General features: G+C 40.6%; 1 protein-coding gene across 4 annotated transcripts in view; it reads right to left on the bottom strand.

Annotated features, from left to right (window-relative positions):
• Positions 1-3,056: 3,056 nt before the first annotated feature.
• Positions 3,057-24,347, bottom strand: part of arhgap29a (Rho GTPase activating protein 29a) — a 45,705-nt gene continuing 24,414 nt past the window's right edge. For 2 of the 4 annotated variants that reach the window (XM_034706870.1, XM_034706872.1), the window contains 20 exons: positions 20,988-21,084; positions 19,224-19,296; positions 18,766-18,826; positions 16,961-17,107; positions 15,556-15,620; positions 15,354-15,464; positions 15,159-15,239; positions 13,959-14,141; positions 13,584-13,721; positions 13,297-13,487; positions 10,744-10,913; positions 10,111-10,239; positions 9,058-9,156; positions 7,915-8,078; positions 6,925-7,113; positions 6,448-6,585; positions 4,976-5,211; positions 4,489-4,804; positions 4,250-4,358; positions 3,057-4,075 (listed from right to left, as the gene is read on the bottom strand). In XM_034706870.1, coding sequence (XP_034562761.1) covers positions 3,105-4,075; positions 4,250-4,358; positions 4,489-4,804; positions 4,976-5,211; positions 6,448-6,585; positions 6,925-7,113; positions 7,915-8,078; positions 9,058-9,156; positions 10,111-10,239; positions 10,744-10,913; positions 13,297-13,487; positions 13,584-13,721; positions 13,959-14,141; positions 15,159-15,239; positions 15,354-15,464; positions 15,556-15,620; positions 16,961-17,107; positions 18,766-18,826; positions 19,224-19,296; positions 20,988-21,084 — 3,668 coding nt within the window. In that variant the 3' untranslated portion in view covers positions 3,057-3,104. Of the gene's footprint in view, positions 4,076-4,249; positions 4,359-4,488; positions 4,805-4,975; positions 5,212-6,447; positions 6,586-6,924; positions 7,114-7,914; positions 8,079-9,057; positions 9,157-10,110; positions 10,240-10,743; positions 10,914-13,296; positions 13,488-13,583; positions 13,722-13,958; positions 14,142-15,158; positions 15,240-15,353; positions 15,465-15,555; positions 15,621-16,960; positions 17,108-18,765; positions 18,827-19,223; positions 19,297-20,987; positions 21,085-22,897; positions 23,263-24,347 lie in introns of those variants that run through there. The other 2 variants (XM_034706873.1, XM_034706871.1) reach the window with 2 other exon arrangements.

Raw genomic sequence — 24,347 nt, 5'->3', positions numbered from 1 at the left:
AGAAATATGCAAATCTTAATGACATATTGAACAAGCCCAAGCATCTATTTGTATTCAAGTGGATCATGCTGCTTGTGCTAGTCAATCAATTCAAAAAATAATCTACTGTTTTGTTAATTATTTTTGACTATGGACCAAGTTTCTGATCATTTTGGGTCTGACCAATAAGTTTAAATTCTAGAATTGCTTTATTGCTTTGGTGATGAGAATGAAACAGGCTAAAACGGCTTTAAGTAATTTATGGGAGGGTGGGGGAAGCACTGGGATGAAGTGACATATTTGATGTAGCAGCTGATAGCTGAAATAACTCTCTGTAGAAGCCTGAATTTAACAATGTAGCTTTGAAGTTAACAGGGGCAAAATCAGACAGTTAATTTGTGATTAACCATGTCTGATATTACAGTAACAGTCCCTACAGAGAATGACCTTTTTCTTGAAGATTTTCATGACCACAAACATTAATTAGCTCTCCACACACACCAGACTCCAGTGACAAAAAATTGTCATTTCACCTTGGAAAATATGGGAGTTGTTTTTCTACCGCTACAACTTTTCTTTCAGTCATTTTGGGTTCATTTAAAAAGAAAATCAAAATGCAAAAGGTTTTTTTTGGATATGTGTAACTTCTCCCACTTGCACCTCAGGGTGGCTAGCTGTTTCAATAAACCTCCTCGGCTGTATGTTGTGTGGAAAAGGATAAACTGGAAGCTTGTTTCATCTCTGAACAGGAACAGAGTAAGCACTGGTCAGTTATACAGTTGTGTTTTAAGGGCAGCTCATGCAGCCCACTTCAAAGTCACTTAAATATTGATATATGTTGTGGTTATGTTATAGTAACCGAGCTGGGACTTGTCCCAACAATAGTTACAGAAATTAAAGTACATTTTGAGTCCGCAATTTGTGAATACAGACATTAAAGCTGCTGTTGGTAGTCGTGATATAAACATCAGTTCAGTAGCAGTATATATCATATTTTTCATTATACAGTCTATGATCACATGGAATAATAGATATTCTTAACTCAGTTACTTACATCTGACACTTGAAAAAGACAAAATTCATACAACACTACCACCAACAAACCAAAAGATCAAGGCAGCAGTGTATTAGCCACTACTGTGTCTGGCAAAGTAGAATTACTGTTTTTATTAGGGGAGTCTGCTGGCTTTGAAGGAAGCAATTTAACAGCTGTTTCTGGCCCTTCCTGTGATGTTTTAAAACATTGAGAAGAACAATTTGGGGCAGTGGTAGACTAGCAACTCCTGTGTCTGGCCAGGTAGAATCAGTGTTTTTGTCTATGGAATCTGTTGGCTTTGAAGAGAGGAGTAAACAGCTGTTCCTGTTCACAAAAGTGTTTTAACGAAAAGTTTATCGCCAAGCGGCAACCTCCGGTCTGACAATATGAGTCCAATGCGGAAGTGCTAAAAACTGCAGTTCATCGAGGATCCGCTTGAGGCTGGCTCCGGAAGTACCAGAAGTCACATACACATGAATGGGAAAAAGACGATCTTTACAACAGAAATAAACATGTTTACAGCCTGGTACAAAAGACGAGTGTAGTCTGGATAGCTCATTTCTCGATCGGCTCACACTGTGAGGGGGGTGAATTTTTTCTAACGCGGCAATTTCGAAGATATTGAGATTATGAGTCTTCCAATGAGAGGCACAGCTGACTTGATTGACAGGCGGGAACACTGTAGCTGTTGGCTAGGAGGCTCAAACGCTGCCTCTTTACGTCACAATCACTCCACAGCAGCAATATGGCCGCCTCCGACGATTGGCCTCAAAACAGCGCTTCAGAAACAGATGGGTGACGTCACAGATCCTACGTCCATATTTTATACAGTCTGTCTATTGCTGGATCCTTTCTGTTATGTTGTCAAAATCTCTAAATAACAATCTAAGTTTGTCAGTGACAAATATAAGAACTGTCAGTGGAGGTCTTTGACGTGGAATACATATCAAGAAAGAGAGTAGACATAATAGGCAGATTTGAATCTGCTTGTTTCATCAGTCTAGGGAGCAATGACAAAAATTAGTATGAATTAATCAAATCTAATTTTTAACCCCAAAAACATGTTCTGGAGCAAAGACCAGGTTTTAAACAAATGCTTATTCTCCAGAAAATGAAAGACCATCAGGAATCATATTTTTTTTGTCAGATATATTTTAATAAGTTACAAAAGGGTGTTTGTTTTCATGTACCTGTTTTTAACATTGAACTTTTCAACATTCTGTTAATCTTGTACATTACTTTGAAAAAACAGATATCATTTAAATACATGATGCACTTCCAATTACTTACATGGAACCTGTAAGGTTTAGGTCACTGATAAAACTTGAATTTAAAAAGCTGCTTTGGCTATAAAGAAATGTAGATTTTATCTATATAAGAAAAATAGTGTCAATATACAATCCAGTGGCATTTCTAAAAGCTTTTCAGATCAGTGTGAATTTACAACATTTAAGTTCAACAGTATAAAAACAAGTGGATGCACAGTATACCCTTTGCAACTGGTGCTTCAAATCTCAATACAGATACCCAGTACAGAATGTAACAAGGGTCATTAAATTGCTTTTTACATCTGTTATTAGCTACATAATTTTTTTTCTAAATGTAACAGGTTAAAACCATCTGATCCACAGTAAAACAGGACTCAAAGAAGATTCATGTGACAGTACTGAAGTCAGATTAGTGCACCAAACATTGTCTCACTGCACTATTGTAACGATTCAAAGATAGTTTGTCTTTTTTTTTGGTATATAAACATACACAGATAGTGAGCCTGTAAGAACTTTGTACAAAATACTCAAATAAAATGTAATTGCACAGTTTAAAAAAAAAAGAGAATTATAAATATTCTGACCTGGTGCCAGAGCATACTGAGCAGGTGATTGGTAAATGAAATATTGTTGATTCATTTTGAAAATGTACAGCAGTTTAAGTGCATCTTGTTTGTCTTTTTGAGGACCAAAAGGTACATGTCGTTGTCCACACGGTGCCCACAATCACAAAACATCTGTCTCTGCAGAGTCCATGCAGATGTTTCTATTCGTTGTGCACACATAAATGTTTTTTTTTGTTTTAAAGATCTGTCAGATGATCACACAAAGTGAGCCTCTCTGTGTTCAACCTCTTGCAGGCGTCTGGGCCTCAGTCTCTGGTAAACCGGTTTGGCCTGGTTTTGGCCCAGCTCCTCAGGGCTAGAGCTGGGAGACTGCGACATTGCCGCCTGCTCAGCCTCCTCCTCCTCCTCCAGAGGCTCATCTACGGACACCTCTATCTCAATCCCCAACTCCTCCTCATCCTCATCCTCCTCCTCATCATCATCATCTTCCTCTTCTTCCTCCTCCTCAGCGCTATTAGCTATAGCAAAGTTCTGCAGCATTTTAGCTTTGCTCCCCGGTGGGGGCTTGTAGAAAGTCCCTGGGGGAGGCTGGAGAGTTCTGGGAGCCCTGAAAGCTGTAGCCACATGGTTGTACTTGGTCACATTGTCCTCCCGTCTTAAAGTCCTGCTAGGCCGCACTGCGACGGTGTAAGGTCCGTTTGGGTACATGCTGCTAACCCCGCTCCCACTCATCCCAAAAGAGAAAGTTGAGGAGGACAACGGCATAGACGCTGATAAGCTGCAAGCATCCGCTCCTGTGTCCTCTGGAGGCAAAGTGGTCTTTATTCTGACACTTCTTGGACTAATTTCATGCTTGTACTGTTTGTCCCAAGTCCTGCGTAAAGTCTGGGTGTCTATAAAAGTACTCCTGAAATGTGTTCCCGCTCGTGATTTACTGTTCTCAGATTCGTCCACCTCTTCGATGGACTGGTCACAGCTTCCTCCTTTCCTCTCCTCTTGGTCGGTGCTGTTCCTGCTGTTGTTCTCGTCCACTTGTCCTCGGTTGTGGATGTGTTCTGCGGGCATGCTCATAGGCCGGGAAGACAGTTTGTGTCGAGGATGTCGGAGTTGGACTCTGGTGACGGTGTTGTGCTGATAACGACGGAGGAGTCCTTCGCCAGGTTTCTCAGCCTCTGCGACGCTTGATGACAAAACTCCATTGAAGGTCTCTGAATCCACTTGATCAACTTTGGATAGGGAGAAAAACATGAGGTTGAACATCAGCACATCAAGTGAAACAATAGACAGCGGTATGACTAGGAAATACAAAATAATCCATTCTGCTGAAACTTTTCGGACATTCAAGAAGCATATCAGACGAGATACTTTGCATTGGTTTCCAAGCTTTTAGAAATACTGACCAGGTTCAAAATCTCTTCCATCAAGGCTCGGCACCATCTCATGAACTTCAGCCAACAAATGTGAAGAAGGGATGATGGAAGAATGCCTCTTATACACCTTGGAGCTCTGCTGTAAAGGTGAAACAGATGAGTATGGATAGAAAAGAAAGTTTCAAGTCACATCATGTTTAATTTCATATGCACAAATTCACCTTAATTCATCATGCTGTTCAAATAAGATAGTAAAATCTTCTATTTACCTCCTTGATGTCTCCTAGTGACTTGGAGTGGCGGCTCAGCTGCTGCTCCTTCTCCTGCTGGGTGAGGCGGGTGTCAGGGCGCATCTGGCCATCGATCTCTGTGGGTGAGGAGGTGCTGAGGGGGCTGAGGGGGGCGTCAAAGATCATCTGGTAGTGTCTGATGAGGATCTCGATGATGAGGGCCTGATACGGGTAATCCACCAAGGAGGAGAGAGAAACCTCTGCATCCGCCTGCCTTGGTTTGATCAGCGTTGGACCAAAGATGATCCCCAGGTTACTCGCTGTCATTTTATTCTCATCTGATCGCTCTGTCACCCTGAGGAGAGGAATGAAAGAGACAAAGCCATCTTAGGAAAGGCTTTTAAATTTCTCTTCTTTTTAAAATATCTTCTTTATGTCCAAAAAAATAAATGTTTTATTCATTTTTATTTATTACAAGGTAAACTGTATATGCAGCCAATGGTGTTTGTTGCGTTTTTTTTTTTACCTGTGGAGATGTTCTATGAGGAACTGCAGTGTTTTATAATGGGCTGGTGGCAGCTGCCTCAGCAAGTCCTTAATTTTGAAGAGGACCCGGTTCAGATCCACGCTGACCTGGGCCGGGGCCACAGGGTTTGGACTGAGCCGCAACGCCTCCAGTTCCTCCACAATGATACTCTGACTCTCCTTCGCTAGTGCGATAAAGTCGTTATAGTAGCGGAAAAGGATGAGCGGCTCTGGAAGCTGTAGAGGGAAAGTGTGAGGGAAGAAAGAAGAAGAAGAAAAAAAAGAAACCAGGAAGTTAATAATAAACAGAGGCAGCTGAAATATGTGAGTAAATAAATAGCTGGGACCGAATTAGAAATGTGTTTAACCATTAGACGGAGAGAGTTCGGGGCTATGCACCAAAATAAACATAGACAAATAAATATTGCAGCGCCTTTGTTCTGTGAAGAACAAAATTAACCAGCTAACTTCCTTATTTGGATAACCCTCTCTGCAGACGTACACACATTTATATAACCTTCATACTTAATATGTAACAAAGTATGTCTGTTATTCTGGACTATAGTGCTCTGATTCAAAACATATTTGAACCGTAAATGACAAAAAGAAAAGAACAGTAAAAAATCATAGGTCCACTGGACTCGCAACTCCCATGTTCGTCATTTTCATACAAATTAAAAAGTATCTTGCAGATCACAGGAATTGATGATCTATCTCTGCTGTAATCTATGTTACCTGGTGCTTTTGAGTGATTTTGGTATTTTAAATGTTTGTTCCTGAACTAAAGTAATTGATTTTGGCATACAATAACAGAGAGGAAAACTGCAGTGGCAGACAAGCAACTCCAATACTGTTAAAAATAAAAAAAAATGTTGATTTTGTCAGTGCAGTATGGCTACTTTAAAGAAAGCAATGTAACAGTTATTTCATTTTGGAAAAAAAAAGGAACATACTATTTTAAGAAAAAGGGAAAGGCAACTGCAGAGATAAACTGGTGCACCATACAATGTTTTTTAAAACATATTTTCACACCATAACATGTATTCATCTCAGGCAAATTATAGTCTCATATCTATCATCATCATAAAAAGGTAATGTTACTGCTTTTAAAATCCTTCACTTTTCATATAACAGCTTGATTTTGGTACAAATGCCACAAAATACTAACTTTTCCAGTTGCAATCCTTTTGTTCGACTACCACATCCTTTTGCAGGATGGTGCAATATTGCCATGAAATGAGTGGTGGCCACAGCCTTGGGATAATAACCTGAGCTTGTCTTTAACAAAAATATAAACCTTTATTGACTGGGTGCATTTGCCACAAAGATTGCATTGCAGCCATTAAGACCTGTTTCAATGTTTCAGGCTAAAGCAATCTACCAGAGAAATTCTAAAAGATTTTGTACTGTTTTAATAACAGGGTCTAGGTTGAAACGTTTTTTTCTAAAAATAAGGTTCAGAGAGCTGCTCACCTGTCTCAGGTAGAGTTTGAGTACGTTGCTGATATCATGGGGATAAAGCTCAGAGAGCTCCACCAAGTGCTTTCCATTCTCAAACGCCTGGCACAACTTCTCCACCCGAGACTTTGCACCATTCACACGGTAGATACCCTTCACAGAAAAGAAGACACAAGATGCTTTCAACACAGGTAATTGAGATGCTGTTTTTACTGTGCAAACACCTGCACCACAGAAGTAGAAGAATTAAATAGAATATGCAATAATAGCAACAACAAAAAAAGTGACTTGAGGATGAAATACACAACATAACTTTTTATTTTCAGTGTTATCATATCATTTATCAAAAAGTGATATTTTATTCAGATTTATTCAAGTTATTATTAACGAGAAGTACATTCCTGATCATGGTTTAATTTTCACTCGCAATCAAACCTTGCATTGATCTGAATAGTCAGAAGTATTTGATCGCTCATATTTGACCATAACTACCTTAATATTGAGCGCTCTGTTCTCGATCTCTGATGTACACTTCCGGATAATGAAGGGAATTCCGTCCTGGCTGTTCTTAGCCGCCTGAGTGAAGTCAATGCCGAACAGGTGAAGCCTCCCCTGGAGCTTCTTATGGCCGCACTGGATGGCCAGAGTCTCCAGACACTTCTTATGGCAGGCCAACGAACACTGCAAACAGGTAAACATGAATCTCAGTTATAAAAGAGACAGAGGGAAGAAAATGTATTGGACAGCTCTAAAGACAGAGATTAAAACAGAAAATAATTACATTTACCAGTTGCACATTTTGATTAATACAGAAGAGTTATAAAATAGGCATTAAAAGCCCATAAAGACATATTTTAAGAAAAGCAGTTTGATCTTGAGCAGCTCCTTAAACTTACTCTAAAATGTCAACAAAGAAACCTTCATGTCTCTAACCTCTTGAACTGATAAGAGGAAGGAATCCAACACACTGCGGAGCTGCATTTTTCTGTTATGTCAATGCATCCACCATGATTACATAACCCTGAACCTCTTCCAGTAACTGTTTTGTTTTCGTCTGAACGTCTTATAAATATGGAAAGTAACTGGACCTAAAATAAACCAGCGGGAGGCACAGGGGTGATGGAGGAGACTCCTCAGAAGATAACAAAAGGTCCTCAGTTTCCACAGCCCGTTCCCGACTGAGACCGGACGGTGGATTTGGTCTCAGAGGAAGACTTTTGGCCAGTTTAAATTTTTGCTTTTATTCAGAGGTTTTGATGAGGGCAGAGGTGGTCTCCCGCTTTTGTTTTTGTTTGATTTCGGCTCACCATGACTGATAAAGACGCCATTATAAACTTTGGCAGCCTTCATCTTGGACTTGTCGTTCTCTGAATGTTTTTGGACACTGCACTTACTAAAGGTCCAAACAGAGGATTATGGTTGGTTGGCGTTTTGTTCTTTTAGTTCTTAAGCAAAGGAGAAAAGAAAAGAAACCAAGGTTACCTCCTCACACTCGGCTCCATGAAACACCACAAGGCCGTCACACTCCCGACACTTGGATGGAGCTCTGAGCTTCCTCAGCTTGTGCGTCTGAGCTGCTTTGGACATCTGGGTGTTTCTGAAGGGGCCCGGGGAGCTGGCTGTTTCAATGACTATCTCACTCAATCCTGCAGAGAGGAAGAAAAAAGGACAATGAGCATCATTAGAGGAGACCTTTTCTTCTTCTTTATGAACATATTTGAATACAACTCCAAAAACGTATATACAAAAGAAGTGGCATCTCTCATTGTGGATACTTAGTGTGAAAAACTTGCTGTCAATCTTTTCATCCAGAGCCTACCTGGTACCAGTATAAATAGGCACTATAAATAACCATATAGAAATGGTCAGTTTTTTTACCGAGGACAATAATTCAATATATCAGATGGATTTCAATAAACGCTGGGAAAAGACTTTACAGGTACAGTATGTGACAGATGCTGGATATTTAAATGGTTAGTATTCAGTGCTGAGGTATGATTTACGCCCACCGTGACACCCTCATACCCTCTGTTTATCTGAAATAACTTCTGACATTGTAAATGGTACAACTATAATCCATGACCATCAAACTATACACCACCTTTTCTTTGAGACAGGTTCAAGAGACAAGATAAAAAAAACATGATAATGGTTGATTGGTTGAGTGAAGGTCACACGGTGTGTTTTTTCCATGGCTTAACTTCTGAAACTGTTCAGGACACAAAACCTAAAAAATACACCAAGTTCTTTCCTTTTGTTGTTGTTGCTAATTTATATATATTCATGTTATTAGTGTTGTTATTATCACCATTTACTTCCTTTATCACTTGGAATACATATTCCCTATTGATATCATACAGAGATCTATTTTGAGGTGGGGTGGGTTGGGGTGGGTGTCGCCATACCTTCTTTTATTTATTTTTTCTTTGTTTTGCTCTATGGTATGCCTTATCCTATCTCATACAGCTGATGTTTCATTGTGCTGCATATATTTGAAAATAATACAAAATTTGATCGCAAAAAAAAAGAAAAAAAAAAAAAAATTTTCCCCAATATTGCCTAGACTGTATAAAAAAATATAGAATAATATTAATGAAGGTTTGAATTCAGTTCAGTTTGACTCACCTGTATCAGAGGGGGAGGGGGGCTCTCTGTCATCCAGATCATCAGCAGACGACATGGTGCCTGTGGAGGGCGTTCTGGGTAACCTCCTCTTGAAGTCTCCTGCAGAGTGATGCACGACACACCAGGTAAGTCCATATCATCGCATTCACCTCAAGTCAAATCTCTTTTTTTTACACTCACAACACCATCAACCCTGCCTGAGAGATTCAGTTGCACCTGCTAAGTTCACAAACCCTGACTTTTCCGAAATTTTACAAAGAGGGAGGAAAAAGTCTGCTTAAAGATGGGGTGACAAATTGGGTTGTTTGTGTTGACACGTGCAGCTCATACGCATAATATTGGGAAACTTTCAGGAGTTTAGGGAGTGTGTGAAAGGGGCTTAGGTTTACAAAGACACTCTTTGTACTACCAATGACTATTTTTACTCTGTTTTTATACATTGTAGCCACAAAGAGTTACATAATGTTTAACAAACAGACATCACTGTCAGCGGTTGCTTGGTGATCTGACTCTGAGATAACATGCACACACAAAGCTGAGCGAACATCACCTTCAAAGAGAGTTACATTTCAGGAAAGAGTCAGTGCTGAGGAATGTCCCTGCTGTCTATCACCTGTGTTTGTGGTTTCTTTATCAGTGACATCACACTGATGATACATCTGATATTAAGAGCCCTGTGTTGTGTAACAACTGAGGGCAGCCAGGTGAGTTTGATTTCATGCTTGAATGATGAACATCAAAGCTCGAGAGGAAGTTCAGGTGTTTTAAGCTCCCTGGATGTCACATCACAAAGATTTTAACAGAGATTAAAGTTGTTAGATAACTAGCCTGTGAGTTAGACATCACCTGAAAACAAACACTGAACATATTCAGTTAAAGAGATATGTTCCAAGAGTGCTTTGTGTTTCTTTTACTCATTAAACATCATTAAGTTGCAGAGGCTGAATCCAACTCAAAGCTTATGAAAAAATACAGGAATGCAGAATAAAAGTAAACTTTAGTTGATAATCTGTAAACAGAAACTAAGTTGGTTGTCAGAATGTGCAGTCGTACCTGGGCTTGCAGTGGGTGAGTCCATGGATCGGGACTCGCTGCTCCCTCCGGCACTTTCTGAGTCACTGCACATTCCCCCGCCTTGACTGGCCGAGGCCCAGGGACGAAACGGGGCCTGAATCCTGAGAGCTGCAAAATAACATTTTTTTCAGTTAATAAGCACATGCATTTTTCTGTTATTACTCATCTTCTGATTAGAACAGAAAGTATTTTTTCCTTTGATGCAGATTGTTAAAAGATACCCAGATATACGATGCTGAATTTCTAAACAGCATATGAACATACAAACACACAGATGGACAAACAAATCTTGGCTGTTAGCCAGTTGGCACCTATTTAGCTTTCGTATTGTTTACCTATAAAGCTTACTGCTGCCTTCTTTAAGCTAAATAAGCCTTAAAGTTGTGATTCCATTAGCCACTGAAGGATCTATTAGCCTAATACCACCTGAGAAGATCTGGTTGGTAAAACAAAGCAAAATAAGAGAACTGCCCGAGGAGAGGAACTTCAGTTTAAGACTTCACTTTTTTGTTTTATCATATTCTATACATCTTACATGTTACTCACTAAACAACATTTGTTTTCCATTTCTGTCTACTCATACTTCTTTGCTCTCTGCTTCAATTTGTGTACCTTGGATGTCAGTGCTGCTGTTGGAGCGCCTCTCTGCGATCTTGGCGTGATGAGAGTTACCAGGACCGTCCACGTCTTCTGCACAGAGGGGGTCAGAGATCACGGAACCCTGGGAGAGGTTGCTGTGTGAGGAGTGGCTGGCACTCAGCGAGCGCTTGTTTAAAAGGATTCTGGGGAGGCAAATAGTAAAATGACAGGGATAATACTGTTATTGGTAAACTCTCAAAGGTTAAAAACACACATATTTCTAATGGCATATTTTTGTCTCTTGATTCACTTTTTTTTAGATCTGAGACATTTTTCTAAAATGTGTTGATGCTATTATGGAGGCAGGCACTTAAAAATGATACGATACGATAGAATACAATACGTTACGATACTGTCCCTCCCTTTGGAGAAACTGGTCTTGTACTGAAGTGCTGCTAACCGGCCTTCACAACAATGCCAATGAATAAAAACACCCAAAAACTTACAACAATCCACATGCAAACAATACTAATATCTAATATCTGACTAATATCTGAGACCAGCCAAGTCTTAACACCAAAACCAGCAGTTTAGGATTTCAACAATTACTCAGACAAACCTGTGAATGTCTGACATTCAGAACATACAGACTGTACATACAGACTGTTTTATTGGTTATTAAATTTTCTCTATATATCCCCAAAAATGCAGAAAGTAGGTCAGCAGGCTATTATTAACCCTTTCAGGACTGATGCAGTGGGTGTGGGTGAGTGTGTGAAGTTTCATTTCCTGTTTCCAAAGCTGTATTCTTTTGATCAGAGGGATCAGGGTGGGGGGCGAGGAGAGAGGGAGAAAACTGAGAAAGAACAAAGCACACTCTTATTTTCTGTGAGTGTGACTGCAGACCTCTTATAACAATGCTCTAAAAATAGAAAATAAATCTTTGTGATTGAGGGTTTCAAAAGAGCTGACCATGTTAGTTATGTTTTTCATCTTAGTCAGAGTGGATGTGTACTCAGTCTGAAAAGCTACTGAAAACTTTCACAGAGGCTTTTTGGTCACCAGCCCTCTGCCCCAGCTCCTCTCTCCCGTGACCGCAGCCATTCCCACAGGAAGCTCTGACCAACAACATTGTTTTAACTTTTCCATAACAAGCTTCTCCCTCTGTCACTCCACCAAAGACGACCAAAGACTGCCGCAGTTACTCCAATTCAGTGGGGATTTGAAGCTACACAAAGAACTAAAGGAAATTAAAGCCTACACTGAAGTGCTTAAAAACTGTTAGTCATCTAGTGTCCACTGAGAGCTGAATCCAAAAGTCCACTTGTGGTTTATCCGTTTAAAAATTCTCCCTTAGTCCAATAAGTCTTTCTTTGTGGACCAACATCATAAAAGTAAGCATACAACTAAATTCAGGAAAAAAAACTAATCTTTGATAACACTGGGACGTAAACTCCATGCAAAGCTCGAAAGCTTAAAACTCTCAAGGCAAAAGCCAAGTGTTAACCTAAAAAAACAAAAGAGGCCAAAGCAGGAGTGTCAACAATTGCAGTTCCTAGAGTGTCCACTAGAGGCTGTCTCCTAAAGTGAGTCAGTCCCCATAGAGCCCTATGTTAAAGTTTGTATAGCTAATTTTTCCATTCATGACATCAGCACCTGTTTATTAGATTAAGGATTAAGTTATGCATAGTTAGGGGTGTGGTCAGTTTGAGTGACAGATGGGAGCTGCTACCTGTCTGCTAGGTGTCACCTCAGCTAATTCTGTCCCTGAACTTAACCTCTGGGCCGTGTTTATGGTACTGGAGCCTTTCAGAGATTTGTTCATGTAAATATAAGACAAGTAATCTATCTGTCTGTGCGCTTTGTTGGACTACCAGACCATCCAAGAAGTCCGACACACAGTTTTTACCCTTAGTCAGATTCTAACATTAATTTCTTTATGCTTTAGCTGACAATTAAACATTTGCTTATCACGTGCTTCCCTCCAGCCTCTTGTCCAAATATGGTCATAGGTGGCCCAAAAAAAAAGATGGCAGCAAAATTGTAGAGTTTGAGGCATTGAAAATGTAAAAGTTTCTAACCATGTTCCTGTGGTTCAATCAGTTGCTATTTCAATGATTCTTAAAGCTTAAACACCAAATCAGGGTAAGCTGTGGATTTTTTTCACAAAGACATTAAACGAAAGTAACTTTGTCTGGGACTGGGACCCCCTTCTGAGACCCGCTACTTTATCTGACCAACAAAAATAACTCAGTCACTTCCTTGATAAAATCTGAGAGAGTAAACATAAACACTGATAACTCAGGGGGCAGTTAAAATTAGACTAAATCCTTCAGTTGTAAGCGCCAGATTCAAAGCAGATGTTCAGATAAGGTTAATGACTTGTTAACTTGGATTGTGTGTAACTGTGCAATTTAATTTAAGATCTATTTTTGACTAAAAGAAAATAAACTTTTGATCTGTGATGGAAAATGAAAAAAAAAGTCTCTTTTCCTTGGCTGTCTGATTTAAATCACTCTCAAACCAAACACTGCCAACAGGAGCCACAGAACACGTGTTTCTAGCAGCGCGGATTTGTCATCTCACCCTGTGTTTTGTGTGACAGTAAAGTCAAATGAGTGTGGCTCCAGTCGTGGCCCGTCCGTGGGTAGACTCCTCACATAGTCAAGGTAGCGCTGGCCCGGCTCGTACTGTTTGGCGTTTTCACACAGTGTCTGGTGGTTGACAGGGAGTGAAACGACCTGGGCCTGCTGGAGCTGGAACCAATTCACCGTCACCTGAGACCAGAAATGGAGTGCTTCCTCATCAATGTGTCCCTCACAAGGACTTATATTTCTGACATGAACATTTAAATAATAGACATCAGGACTTACAGCCTTGAAGGTGAGGTCACACTGAGAGATCATCTCTCTGATCTGAGTAATTATCACACTCTTTGTTTTGACCAAATCGACTCTCTTCATGCCGACATCGAGCTGACAGGATGCACAGTGCTCTTTGGCCTCTTCAGCCTGCAGACATAGGAAAAACAAATAGTCTTCATTAAAATAATCTTTATAACCCCAGATTACAAAAACAAACTTGACTCTGGGTTGAGTGAATCTTGAACTTTTGAATCTCCCATGTAACCTTAAGAGTTTAAACTAGAAGATCAAGTTATTCAAATTTGACGTATTGACTTTTAGGCCACAAGCTGTCAGAATTAAGTTTTAGCATTAAAAAAAGCAATGCCAGAAGAGGTGCCGAACCTTCTGCAGAGCCTCCTCCTCTAGCCGTCGCCTCTTTTCCAGCTGTTTGAATGCCGCTGCTCCTCCACCTCCTCCGATATGCTCTTCCTCCAGCCGGCTGGTGGACACCTTAGCTTTCTCATACTCCTCCTGCCGCTGAGCCTGCAGCAGCCGGGCTTTCCTGAGAGCGCTGTCTGCCTCATTCTGGGGACAAACAGATAGAATATTGGGTCTTGCACACTTGACACTAAACATGGTGCAAATAGAGTACACACAAAGATGAGCCAATAAAACTGCTACAACTGCTTTGATTGCAACATGTTTAACAGCACAGAAATGGCTTTTCTTGCCATTTTTTACTCATCTTACTTCCACTGGATTCATCCACGTCATTAAAATCCCAGACCACAGTAGCTCAGCTGCCAAAATATGGATCACAGCCTTTAAAATACACCAAAATCTTCCTATAAGCCCATAGCAACCTGTACAACCCTTTATTAACATAATGCCACACAGAAAACATTATGTTTACGTGTTTATCACCCTTTAAATTTACAGTCACCCTATGATGATTATCAGAAAGTTATTCATTTCTAAATACCAGATTTTTTAACTTTCTTGCTTTGTTCTGTTGGTACGGAGTGGTACAGACTGACTGTTAGAGCCATTTCTGCATATTTTGTTGATTATTGTTATTTCTAATAATACTGCATTATGGACAGTGAAATGATTAATGGCTCTAAATTTATGTTTTATTTCAAATGCGTAAATGTTTATATTATGAGATCCTCCTCCCCAGAAATGAGATATAAGGGAGCGTGGGACAGGTGTTGCTGATGAGACAGGGGAGAGTTGTATTGTTTATGGACTGCTCTGCTTTGTTATTTAACTACAGATGTAAGCCGAATTGTGCTCATGTTTTTGTTGTGAAAGCTGCACCATCAACAGTAATAAATCTTCTGTTCAATACAAGCCAGACTGATTGTTTTTTTTACTGGAGTGCGTCAGGACCGCAGGTCTCCTCTGAACTAAGGAAGGTGGCTGAAACCCATAGCCAAGCCGCCACACTGACTATCTTTGCAAGGTGCACACAACAAAACATGTATGCACATGTATGTGTTTCTGACCCTCAGGCACTTTGAGAGTGTTCTCAAACAGAGCCCCCAGGAGAATAAACATCTTCAGACTTTGTTCCTTTACCGACTGTGGTGCTCAACTCACCATTTTCTTTTGCTCCCTCTGCCACTGCTCCTTGACCTCCTTTCGTAATTTGTCCAGCTCATTCTTCCTGGTCAGGAGAGGCTGGAAACACACACACAAACACACACACACACAGCCAGTAAGTCTTCTGTTGCCATTGTACTCCTAAAGTCTCATTTCAGAAATGGATTCTCTCTTTGGCTTTTGTTGGATTACCTGCATAAATTTGTTGCTCTGGAGGATTGCAGCAGTTTGAAGTACCAGCTGGCTGTACTCGATGTCATTTTTGAAAGCAGTCATGTAGGTCTCACGGAAAGGCATGAATTCCTGAAACCAAGAGGAGAGAGTCTTCACATCAATCCCAAGTGGCTAACAAGGAAGCAGCAAATCTGTAACATCAGTGGAAGAAACTACTCACCTGTGGACTTGCAAGCGATTTTGCGGATTCTGCCATTTTGGCGTAACTCTTTGCACACTCAATATCTGCAAAGAGACCATGCTTAAGTAAATTCACAACATGCATAATCACAACTACAGGCCTGCATCAACTTTTGAAAGACTGACTAAAACTGCATTTCCTGGTTGAATTGAAGGATGCCTCTGAGTCTGAGAGAAATCCATAAAACCGTTCAGTGTTGCAAGCATTAACCAGAGCAGACGTGTTTAACTAACAACATGTATGTTTGCCTGATAACAGACATACTGTACAGGCTGACTGAGTGCTCTGTGTCACTGTGTTGACTCGCTCAGTGATTAAGTATTAAACTGAAAGCATTCATTAACCGGTGTGCAGAACAAAAGACCCTCACACTGCACACTCAGCCCCTCAGCCTGAATAAAACTGCATTGTTTTAAATCCAGCTCAGGTAAGCGAGAACATTTTCTCAGGAAACTGAATCCTGATTAATCCCGTCTTAATACCGTTCCTCTCAGCTCAGTATGACGTATGAATAAAGGTCTAAAAACCTGTGTGCAGACTTTAGACTAATCTTGGACATTTTTAGACACCTGCTGCTGCCGGAGGCTTTGTTTCAGAGAATGAAGAAAGAAACCTGTGGAAGTGATCCTTTATTGTAAACTGAGCCAAGCTGGAGGAAGTATAAAGAGCTATGAAACTACAGAGGAGAGTATGATACAATCTGGTGTAGATTGTGTAATATGGACTTAGTAAAGCTATAACTGTATTCTCGCCCTATGTCTTCTGATAAAAACTCCACACAGTCACAGTTTTTGTTTGTTGTCATTTTACGATCAGGTTCAGGCTTCAGAATGTGGAATAAGTTTTTTGCTTTTGGATGTTAGATGACTGACTGTTTATTCCCATCTTTGGCCTATCTTAAAGTTCCCATGAAATTAAAAAAGTCTGAAACGTTCTGGTGCGTCTTGGCCTCTGTTCGATTAGATTAGATTAAAACTTTTATTTGTCCACAATGGGGAAAATTGCCTTGAGCTTCACAGACAAACAGACAATACAACATTTTTAGACAAGAACAGAGAGAGCGCTTGGGATTCTTCCTGGTGATTGCCAGCAGAATTCCTTTAAGGAGCTAGTATAAAATATGGAATATAAAAATATAAAACATATCCATATGTCCATACACATACACATACGTAAGAACACATATGTGCTCCATCCGGGTTTCCCTTTTCTGAATCGTATAGAAGACCTCTAGAGATTTTGAAGGCAGGTATCTAAACTTTTTAGGGACATGAATATCATCACAAAATTACTTAAACTAGGATATTTTTATGTTTCTTGTGATATACTGGAAGGTTGTCCAGTTAGATAACAATGAAATGTTATGCTGTGTGCCCTAACTTACCCATATTGAGGCGTTTCTCCACCCAGGCCAGCAGCTCTTTGGTGTATTTGGACCAGCCCTTGGCGTAGAGCAGCGCTGATTCCACTCCGCCGTCCTGCTGCTGCAGCGTCCGGTCCACCTCCTCAGCTCGCACTGGTGGAGACGGCCCTGAGAGAACCACAGAACCAAATAGGTTAGTGCTACAACCATTTGAAGCTGATTATTCCTGACAAGAGCAGGACTACCAGATGGATGATTTATTGGTTGAGGCGCCTGAGAGCTAGCACAAACCCTCCAGTGGAAAAACCATTTATCACGTTGATAAAGAAAACAGCAGTCAGCGGGCTGGCTGTGGCTCAGTTGTAGTGTCCTTGGGCAAAAAACTGAACTCCATATTGCTCTGTGTGGTATGATCAACGGTGTATGGATGTGTATGAATGGGATTAGCTCTGATGGTCACTTACTGCTGTTACATCACTCTTTACAAACAGAGCACGGGAGTTGCTGATCTACCTTTGCCTAATCAAGAGCTTTAACAATTTAAAACTCCTGTGAGGATTTTATAACTAATTATTAAACAGACTGAATAAATGGTGATGCCTCTTTATGAACTATAAAAGCAAATAAGACTATCAACAACACCATCAAAAATCTTTATGTTGTCATTTTCAGTGCCTGAAACTGCTTTGTGCAGTTAGATGTCAGACCAGGTCATTAAAAGGTTCAAAAAACAACCTTTGTTACATTCTCAACAGCAAATATTCACAGCAAGTGATATATTTGATTAAAATACTGCCTTGTTCTGTACAGGACAAGATCAGCAAAGAGATAAGATATACATTTTTGTCCTCAGGGGGTGACAAAATCAACACAAACTGCAAGTTCTTAACAGGAGCTTTAATGTACCAAAGCTGCAGAACACATGGACAAACCATAGACTGTATAAAATATGGACGTAGTATCCGTGACATCACCCATCTGTTCCTGAGCGCTGTTTTGAAGCCAATCGACGGCGGCAGCCATATTGGAAATGCGGAATTCAACCAGGCATAGTGTGACCTAAAGCCTCCTAGCCAACAGCTATGTGTTCCCAACCGGGAGTCAAGTCAGTCATGTCCTTATTTGGGCAAAAACTTGTAATCTTAATATCTTCTGAACCATAGCGTTAGAAAAATATCCACCCCCCCCCCCGTACAGTGTGTGCCGATAGAGAAATTAGCGACGTAGAGCCAAGGCGTTTTTGGAACCAGGCTCTAAACATGTTTATTAATGCTGCAAAGATCACCTTTTTTTAATTGGTGTCTATGTGGTTTCTGGTGTTTCTGCAGCCAGCCTTAAGCGGCTTCTTGATGAACTGCAGTTTATAACACTTCTGCATGGGCTTCATAGTTTGAGACCGGAGGTTGCCACTTGGGACAAGCCAGCCAACTAAAGAGGCAGCAGACCACCAACTCCTGTGTTCTGTGAGGTACAATTATTGTATCTTTCAGTGGAGTATGGCTGAGTTTAAGAGACCTTTCTGGTTCAAAACATCATCTTCCTCTTAAAAAGTTTGAATAGCCCATCTCTGTAGGGATCCTTTATGTAATGTGTTCAGAAACATAACAATGTGAGCCTGTCAGGGTGAAGAAATCTACTCAAACAACTCCAAAACCTTTTTCTATTTGTTAGTCAACAAGTCTTCAGATTTAAAAAAAAATGTGACAAAGGTTTAAAAACACCATAATTGTCCTTCAGACTGGTTGAAGTTTTAACATTACGCCAGGTTTTGTTTCTTCCCACACTTTCACAAAGCAGCAGCTGTGTGTTTCAGAGATCTGTCTTACCTGGCGGATCATCTTTCTCTGGACCGGATCCTCCAGATTCCACAGAGACGTTCTCGAAAGACTGAATTACAGACAGATTGAAAAAAGAATACACATTTAATTGAAGGGGATGAATTCTCTACTTGAGGCACAAAACACTCTGCTATCACACTGGAAACAAGACTTCCTCTTTAAAACTGTTATGAAACCTACGGAAGGAAAACAACAATACATCACATCAATTCATCACTGGTAGAGTCGGTTTCTGGAACATGCGTCAACCTGCAAGTGTTGGCTTAACCTCTGACCTCTGCATTCTGCTTTGTAATGTTTCATATCTTTAGTCTAACAATTCAGGGTCAGCGGGGCACATCCTGGAGACAAAGAATTAACTAATGATGAATGTATTTTAAGAATGGAGGCGCTATAAACACACTCTTTCATTATCAACTAGTGTGGATGTAAAAGACAGTTCTTACCCTGCTCCTCTTCATCAGGGGGAGCCCCAGCACTGATCCATTCTCTACATCTCCCATAAGGAAGTCAGACACTCTGAGGAAGAACAAAAAGAAAATTCACAGTTTGAGTTGGGAAGAACTGACACTGATCAGGAGGGACCAATGTAGGTCTTAAAACGTTTCAGGTGTTTAAACTGTGAGCCAATGAACATGAGAGCTCCAGCTGTCAGGAGTGGGACTTGGTAACAGTAGCACTTCAGGATGTCTCTGAATCAGAGGGTACCAGCGGCTCACATACAGCTGCAGTCTGCATCACTGCCTCACTGAACGCCTCTTTTTTTTACCCACTTTCTTAAATTTTCAGAAGTTAATTCAATCAGAAAAGTTCAACCGAAGTGCGTCTTCAAAATACGTATTCTGCTCTCACATTTTTTATTATTGCATGATGACACAACCTATGGTCCACAAGATATGTTCACCTTATCAAAATACACTTTTAGCTGCTGAAGGGGAAGACTGACCTAAAACAACACACTTCACAGACATTATTGTGTCAGCACCATAATGTTCAGACTTTGTGAGAGATGGGGAGAAACAGTGATGGAGCAAAATTTCACAAATGTAGCTCTAGCGAAAGCTCAGACAGGAAGACTATAAAGCAATCACAGCAGTTGTTTAACTCTCCTCTCCCTCGTTCAATAGCTCACCCGCTTCCAGCTGCATGCTCCTGAGCTGTCATTGGTTAATCAGCGGCGCCTGTCATCCAAAAGCTCAGTGGCACGCCCTTATCATCAGCCTATCAACTTTCTGCTGTCTTTTTAAATGGGTCTCTCTCTCCTGCTAGTTCCTTCTTGCATTGATGGTGCGCACCCCTCCACCTCCCCATCTCCACCTGGTCTCCGCAAAGTCTTCAATTCCTAGAATTCATCAACCACCACCACCAGTGTCTGGACTCTAGGGGGATTTCTTCTGCTGCCAAATTCACACATCCTACGCTCACAAATTTATCCCCATAGAGTCCTTATGCGTAAGATTTCTGTCAAGTTCCATTATTCGTTAAGTTGTAATGAATAACCTTTAATCTTCAAATTGTGTCTCTCCTGATTGAAATATGGACAAGTTACGCAACAACTGAGGCGGAGTTATGATGCTGTTTTTTAAGGAAATGCAGCAGAGACGTTAAACAACCGTCTAACAGCCCCAAAAAAATTCACAAAGTGGAATCTCTGAATTTATTTTGATAGACAGTTTTGATGGTAAAAAACTTGACAAATGGAGGATCTTACTTATCATGCATCACAGGAACGTCTTGTCCTAGAAGGACACCATTGCTTCCCCAAAAGGAGGGGTGATCAAGGATAAACTAGAATCTGACTGTTGGATATCGCAATATATTCCCATTTCTACACACTGTAGCTTTAAAGCTCCTGTAAGGAACTATAAGGTTGAGTTGATCTCGTCTGACAAGTAAACTTAGGCAAAGGTAACAGGAATAAATGTAACTAAATATAAGGTCTTCTTTCTAAAGATATTTTTTTAGCTCATAATGAGGCATCAACTCATTTTGATGCCTCATCTGTGTTTCATCAGCAGCCAGAGGAGCTTTGAAGCTCATTTTATAAGCTGTTTAACTCTGACTTTTTTCTGCTCCAAAATTTTCAGTAAACATAAAAATAATTTAATGTCAGTGGAAACTTCAGTTAAGTGTAATATTCTGCAATAAACAACATTTTTATAAAAAGGTCAGATGAGCCATTGGAATCATGGTGAAGACATCACACTTACACATTTCCAAACGTGAACGCCAACGTGTCGATTGCTGAGTAGATCTCTCCAAAGAGCTTCTGTCTGTTCTCCTCGTTCACCTCCTTAAAGTTCACTCCTGTCAGAGAGAGGGAAAAAAAGTCTTAGTCAAAGTTTAGTAACAAACTCAAACCCTTCATTCTGAAGACATCCTGCAGTGGCGCCACAGTAAGAGCTGTTTTCTGAGGCATGAATCTCGTGCTGTGATTCATCATCCTGTGCATGACGTCAATAAAACTCTCTTTTGAGTCATACTGCACTCCTTAAATCACGCTGAGAGCTTAAGAACTATTCACTTTTTTTAAACATGCGAAACTGGAAAAGCCCCTCAGAGGAATCCAAAAACAACTCTGTACCTTAAATCAGAAAAGATAAGCACAGACTGAGAGTGTGTATATTTGGCTGTAATCTGGAGAGGCAGTAGTTTCCTGCTGTGAGTCCAAACACAGTGATGACTGAGCGCAGAATGGGAGAAAAACAGCAGAGTAAATACGGCTGTAATCAGTCTTCACAGTAAACTTCCTGCCCTGACTGAACGGGGAAAAAATAAACCGAGAGAGAGAGAGAGAGAGAGACACAGAGAGACAGACAGAGAGAGAGACAGAGAGAGAGAGAGAGAGAGAGAGATCCTCAGAAAATGAGCCCCAACACAGAGCATAAATCAGTGATGTCACGGAGCGATCTGCTGCCTCCGTGATTTCCGCCGTCTTTCCTCTTCAGGAGAACAATGGAGATTTCTAGAGTTCAGATCCTCAAGAAGTAGATCTTCCAAAGAAAGCTGCTGTCTGAGATTTTTGAGTGGAGGACTTTGTTCCGCAAGTTTTTACTCACTCACTTAAATTTAAAGATTCCAGCATGAATTAAATCCAGATACTTTAACTGATAAAACATTGGATGAGTTACACCTCTCAAAAACAGTCTCCAACCCTCTCTTCAGTTTGACTGGAATTAGCGGTCTTGTTCTTCACTTAGTCACTACTTTGGGGCGCCTGAAATCTGATTGTTCTGTCCCTAAACCTGAAACATCATGATGAAAAAAGCACAGGTCCAAACAGTCCCATATGTATGACATATTTCAAACTTGAAACACTGAAATACCAATAGTTGCCAGATGCAGAGATGCTTCTTGAGTAGTTACTGTACATTACATCCAGATTTTTGGTGAATTTAATGTCCTAAAAGTGGAAAAACTACCTCCTCGAAAGCTCTCTGACTAAAACACAATTGTTCTGTATTGAAACTCTACCATCCTGCTGAAAAACCAACACCTAGCCACCCACAAATGCCTCTACACCTAAGCTATGCTTTGAATTCAAGTTTTTTGGGGAGCTGTCATCAACTCAAACGCTTCTTAAATGAATAAAGTCTGGATCGACATCAGCAAACTGGGATTGGGATTTAACGTATACTCCTCTACTTAATACATGTCTGACACATAAGGAAAACTGTAGACACCAAACTACAAAAACCTACTGAATCAAAAGACACTTCTTCAGTAGTTCTAGTGCATTGAGTTCAGTCTATTTGGAGACTCGTCAGTGTCTTAACACATTCTTGGAATGACTAAACTACAAATTACCAACCTTCCATCCAATGTTTCACTACTTTTGGTTGACTGAACTAGTTTTTTCTGTCCTACAACCTTAAATTAATGCTGGAAATGGTAAAGGTCTTTAGGAGGTCCAAAAGTTTATTCCTCCATCTAGCCTGAGATAATTATTTACTCCTAAAGGACCTTTCTAAACATATGACACAGAATTTTAACCAGAGACACCCAACTACTGAATACCTAGATGTTTCCTCAGCAGCTGCTACACAATGAATCCATGCTTTCTAGAGAGGTGATATTTCCTCAAACCCGTCTTAAAATGGATAAGGTGCTTGTTACCCACCTCATAGGTTCCTCCATGATCTCTCCAAGTTCACAGTAATCAGAAGTTTTGATCACAAGCAGCGGCCACGACTCTTGGTTGACTAGAACTCTGTTTTCCTGTCAGAGAACTTTTTATCATCCTACTGTGAAAGTTACAGTTCTTTGGCGGGTCCAAAAGTATGTTCCACTATCCAGCAGAATAAACCAGAAAAATAATTCCAGCATAAAATTTCTTTGCTCTGAATCAAATCCAGGAAGAGTTGTCTGAGAGATAGAAAGAACAGGATTTTGATGGGGTCCACTGTCCCCGGGGGCCCTGGGAGCCTCTCCTAAACCCCAGGTCAGATACAGTAGCCTCCACCATTCAAAGCACGTAACTTTCCTGAGCTGCTACATCTCCACCTCTCCTGTCCAGCCCCCCATCCCCAACCCCCAACCCCCACCCCCGAACAGGACATCCTGAGGCTTGCTGGAACACAATGCTCGAACTCACTCAGGCCCCAACCAGAGGTCCAAACGTGGAAGTTACATCATCGGGGAAAAATTGTATTGTTTCAGTGGAAAGGCACAACACACTCGAAACACTCGCCAAGTGTGCAGTCCTACGCTGAAATCACATCGAAGAGGGACTCTTACTTCTAATAAAGAACACTGTGATGTTTCTTTAAATTCATTCGCACTCCAAGCTGCTTCAACTTCAGAGGAGGAAGGCTGTGACCAAACTTTGCATGAAGAGCTGTTTTTATCAACTGTTTGGTTGTACTGAGAGTGAGGAAGTATAAACAATCCAAAATCTAAATTCACTGTTCTCTTTCACCTCTACAACATGAAAGTAGATGCATCATTCTTTGTTTCTGTTTGGGTCACATGGCACACCCTCAGAAATAGTGGAACATTTTGAAGTTACATTATTAAGTCAAAGATCTGAGAAATGACACTGAAGACTGCTGCTAAAGTGAACAGCTGATATCACCTTGTGTGTGTGTGTGTGTGTGTGTGTGTGTGTGTGTGTGTGTGTGTGTGTGTGTGTGTGTGTGTGTGTGTGTGTGTGTGTGTGTGTGTGTGTGTGTGTGCAGTTCTGGCCAGTGGCCACCTGGTGGCTACATCAAGACACTACAGCATGCTTCACTGTACATCTACTGTATATATCGAGTCAATACTGAACTGGGTAGATCAGCATTTTCCATTGATGCCCCTAAATCATGGAATACCCTCCAACAGACTTGAAAGTTGATATCCATTCCCTCTTTTGCAGAATTTAAGACTTTGATCTCTGACCACTGTGTCTCAAATTGTATCTGTTTTAATTAATCTATTATTTTGTGAATGATTGTGTGTGTTTGTTTGCTGTTTCTAATGTGCCTGTGATCTCGACGATATTGGAAATGAGGGAAACCTCAATGTCTTTTTGGGAATAAATAAAGTTTTTTTTTTTTTATTGAATTGAAAATAAAATTTCTCCATAGCAG

Source organism: Notolabrus celidotus, chromosome 17 (genome assembly GCF_009762535.1).
Source record: "Notolabrus celidotus isolate fNotCel1 chromosome 17, fNotCel1.pri, whole genome shotgun sequence".
Classification (NCBI taxonomy): domain Eukaryota; kingdom Metazoa; phylum Chordata; class Actinopteri; order Labriformes; family Labridae; genus Notolabrus; species Notolabrus celidotus.
The sequence above is the reverse complement of the archived record's forward strand: the minus strand, read 5'-3'. Positions and strand labels throughout refer to the sequence as shown.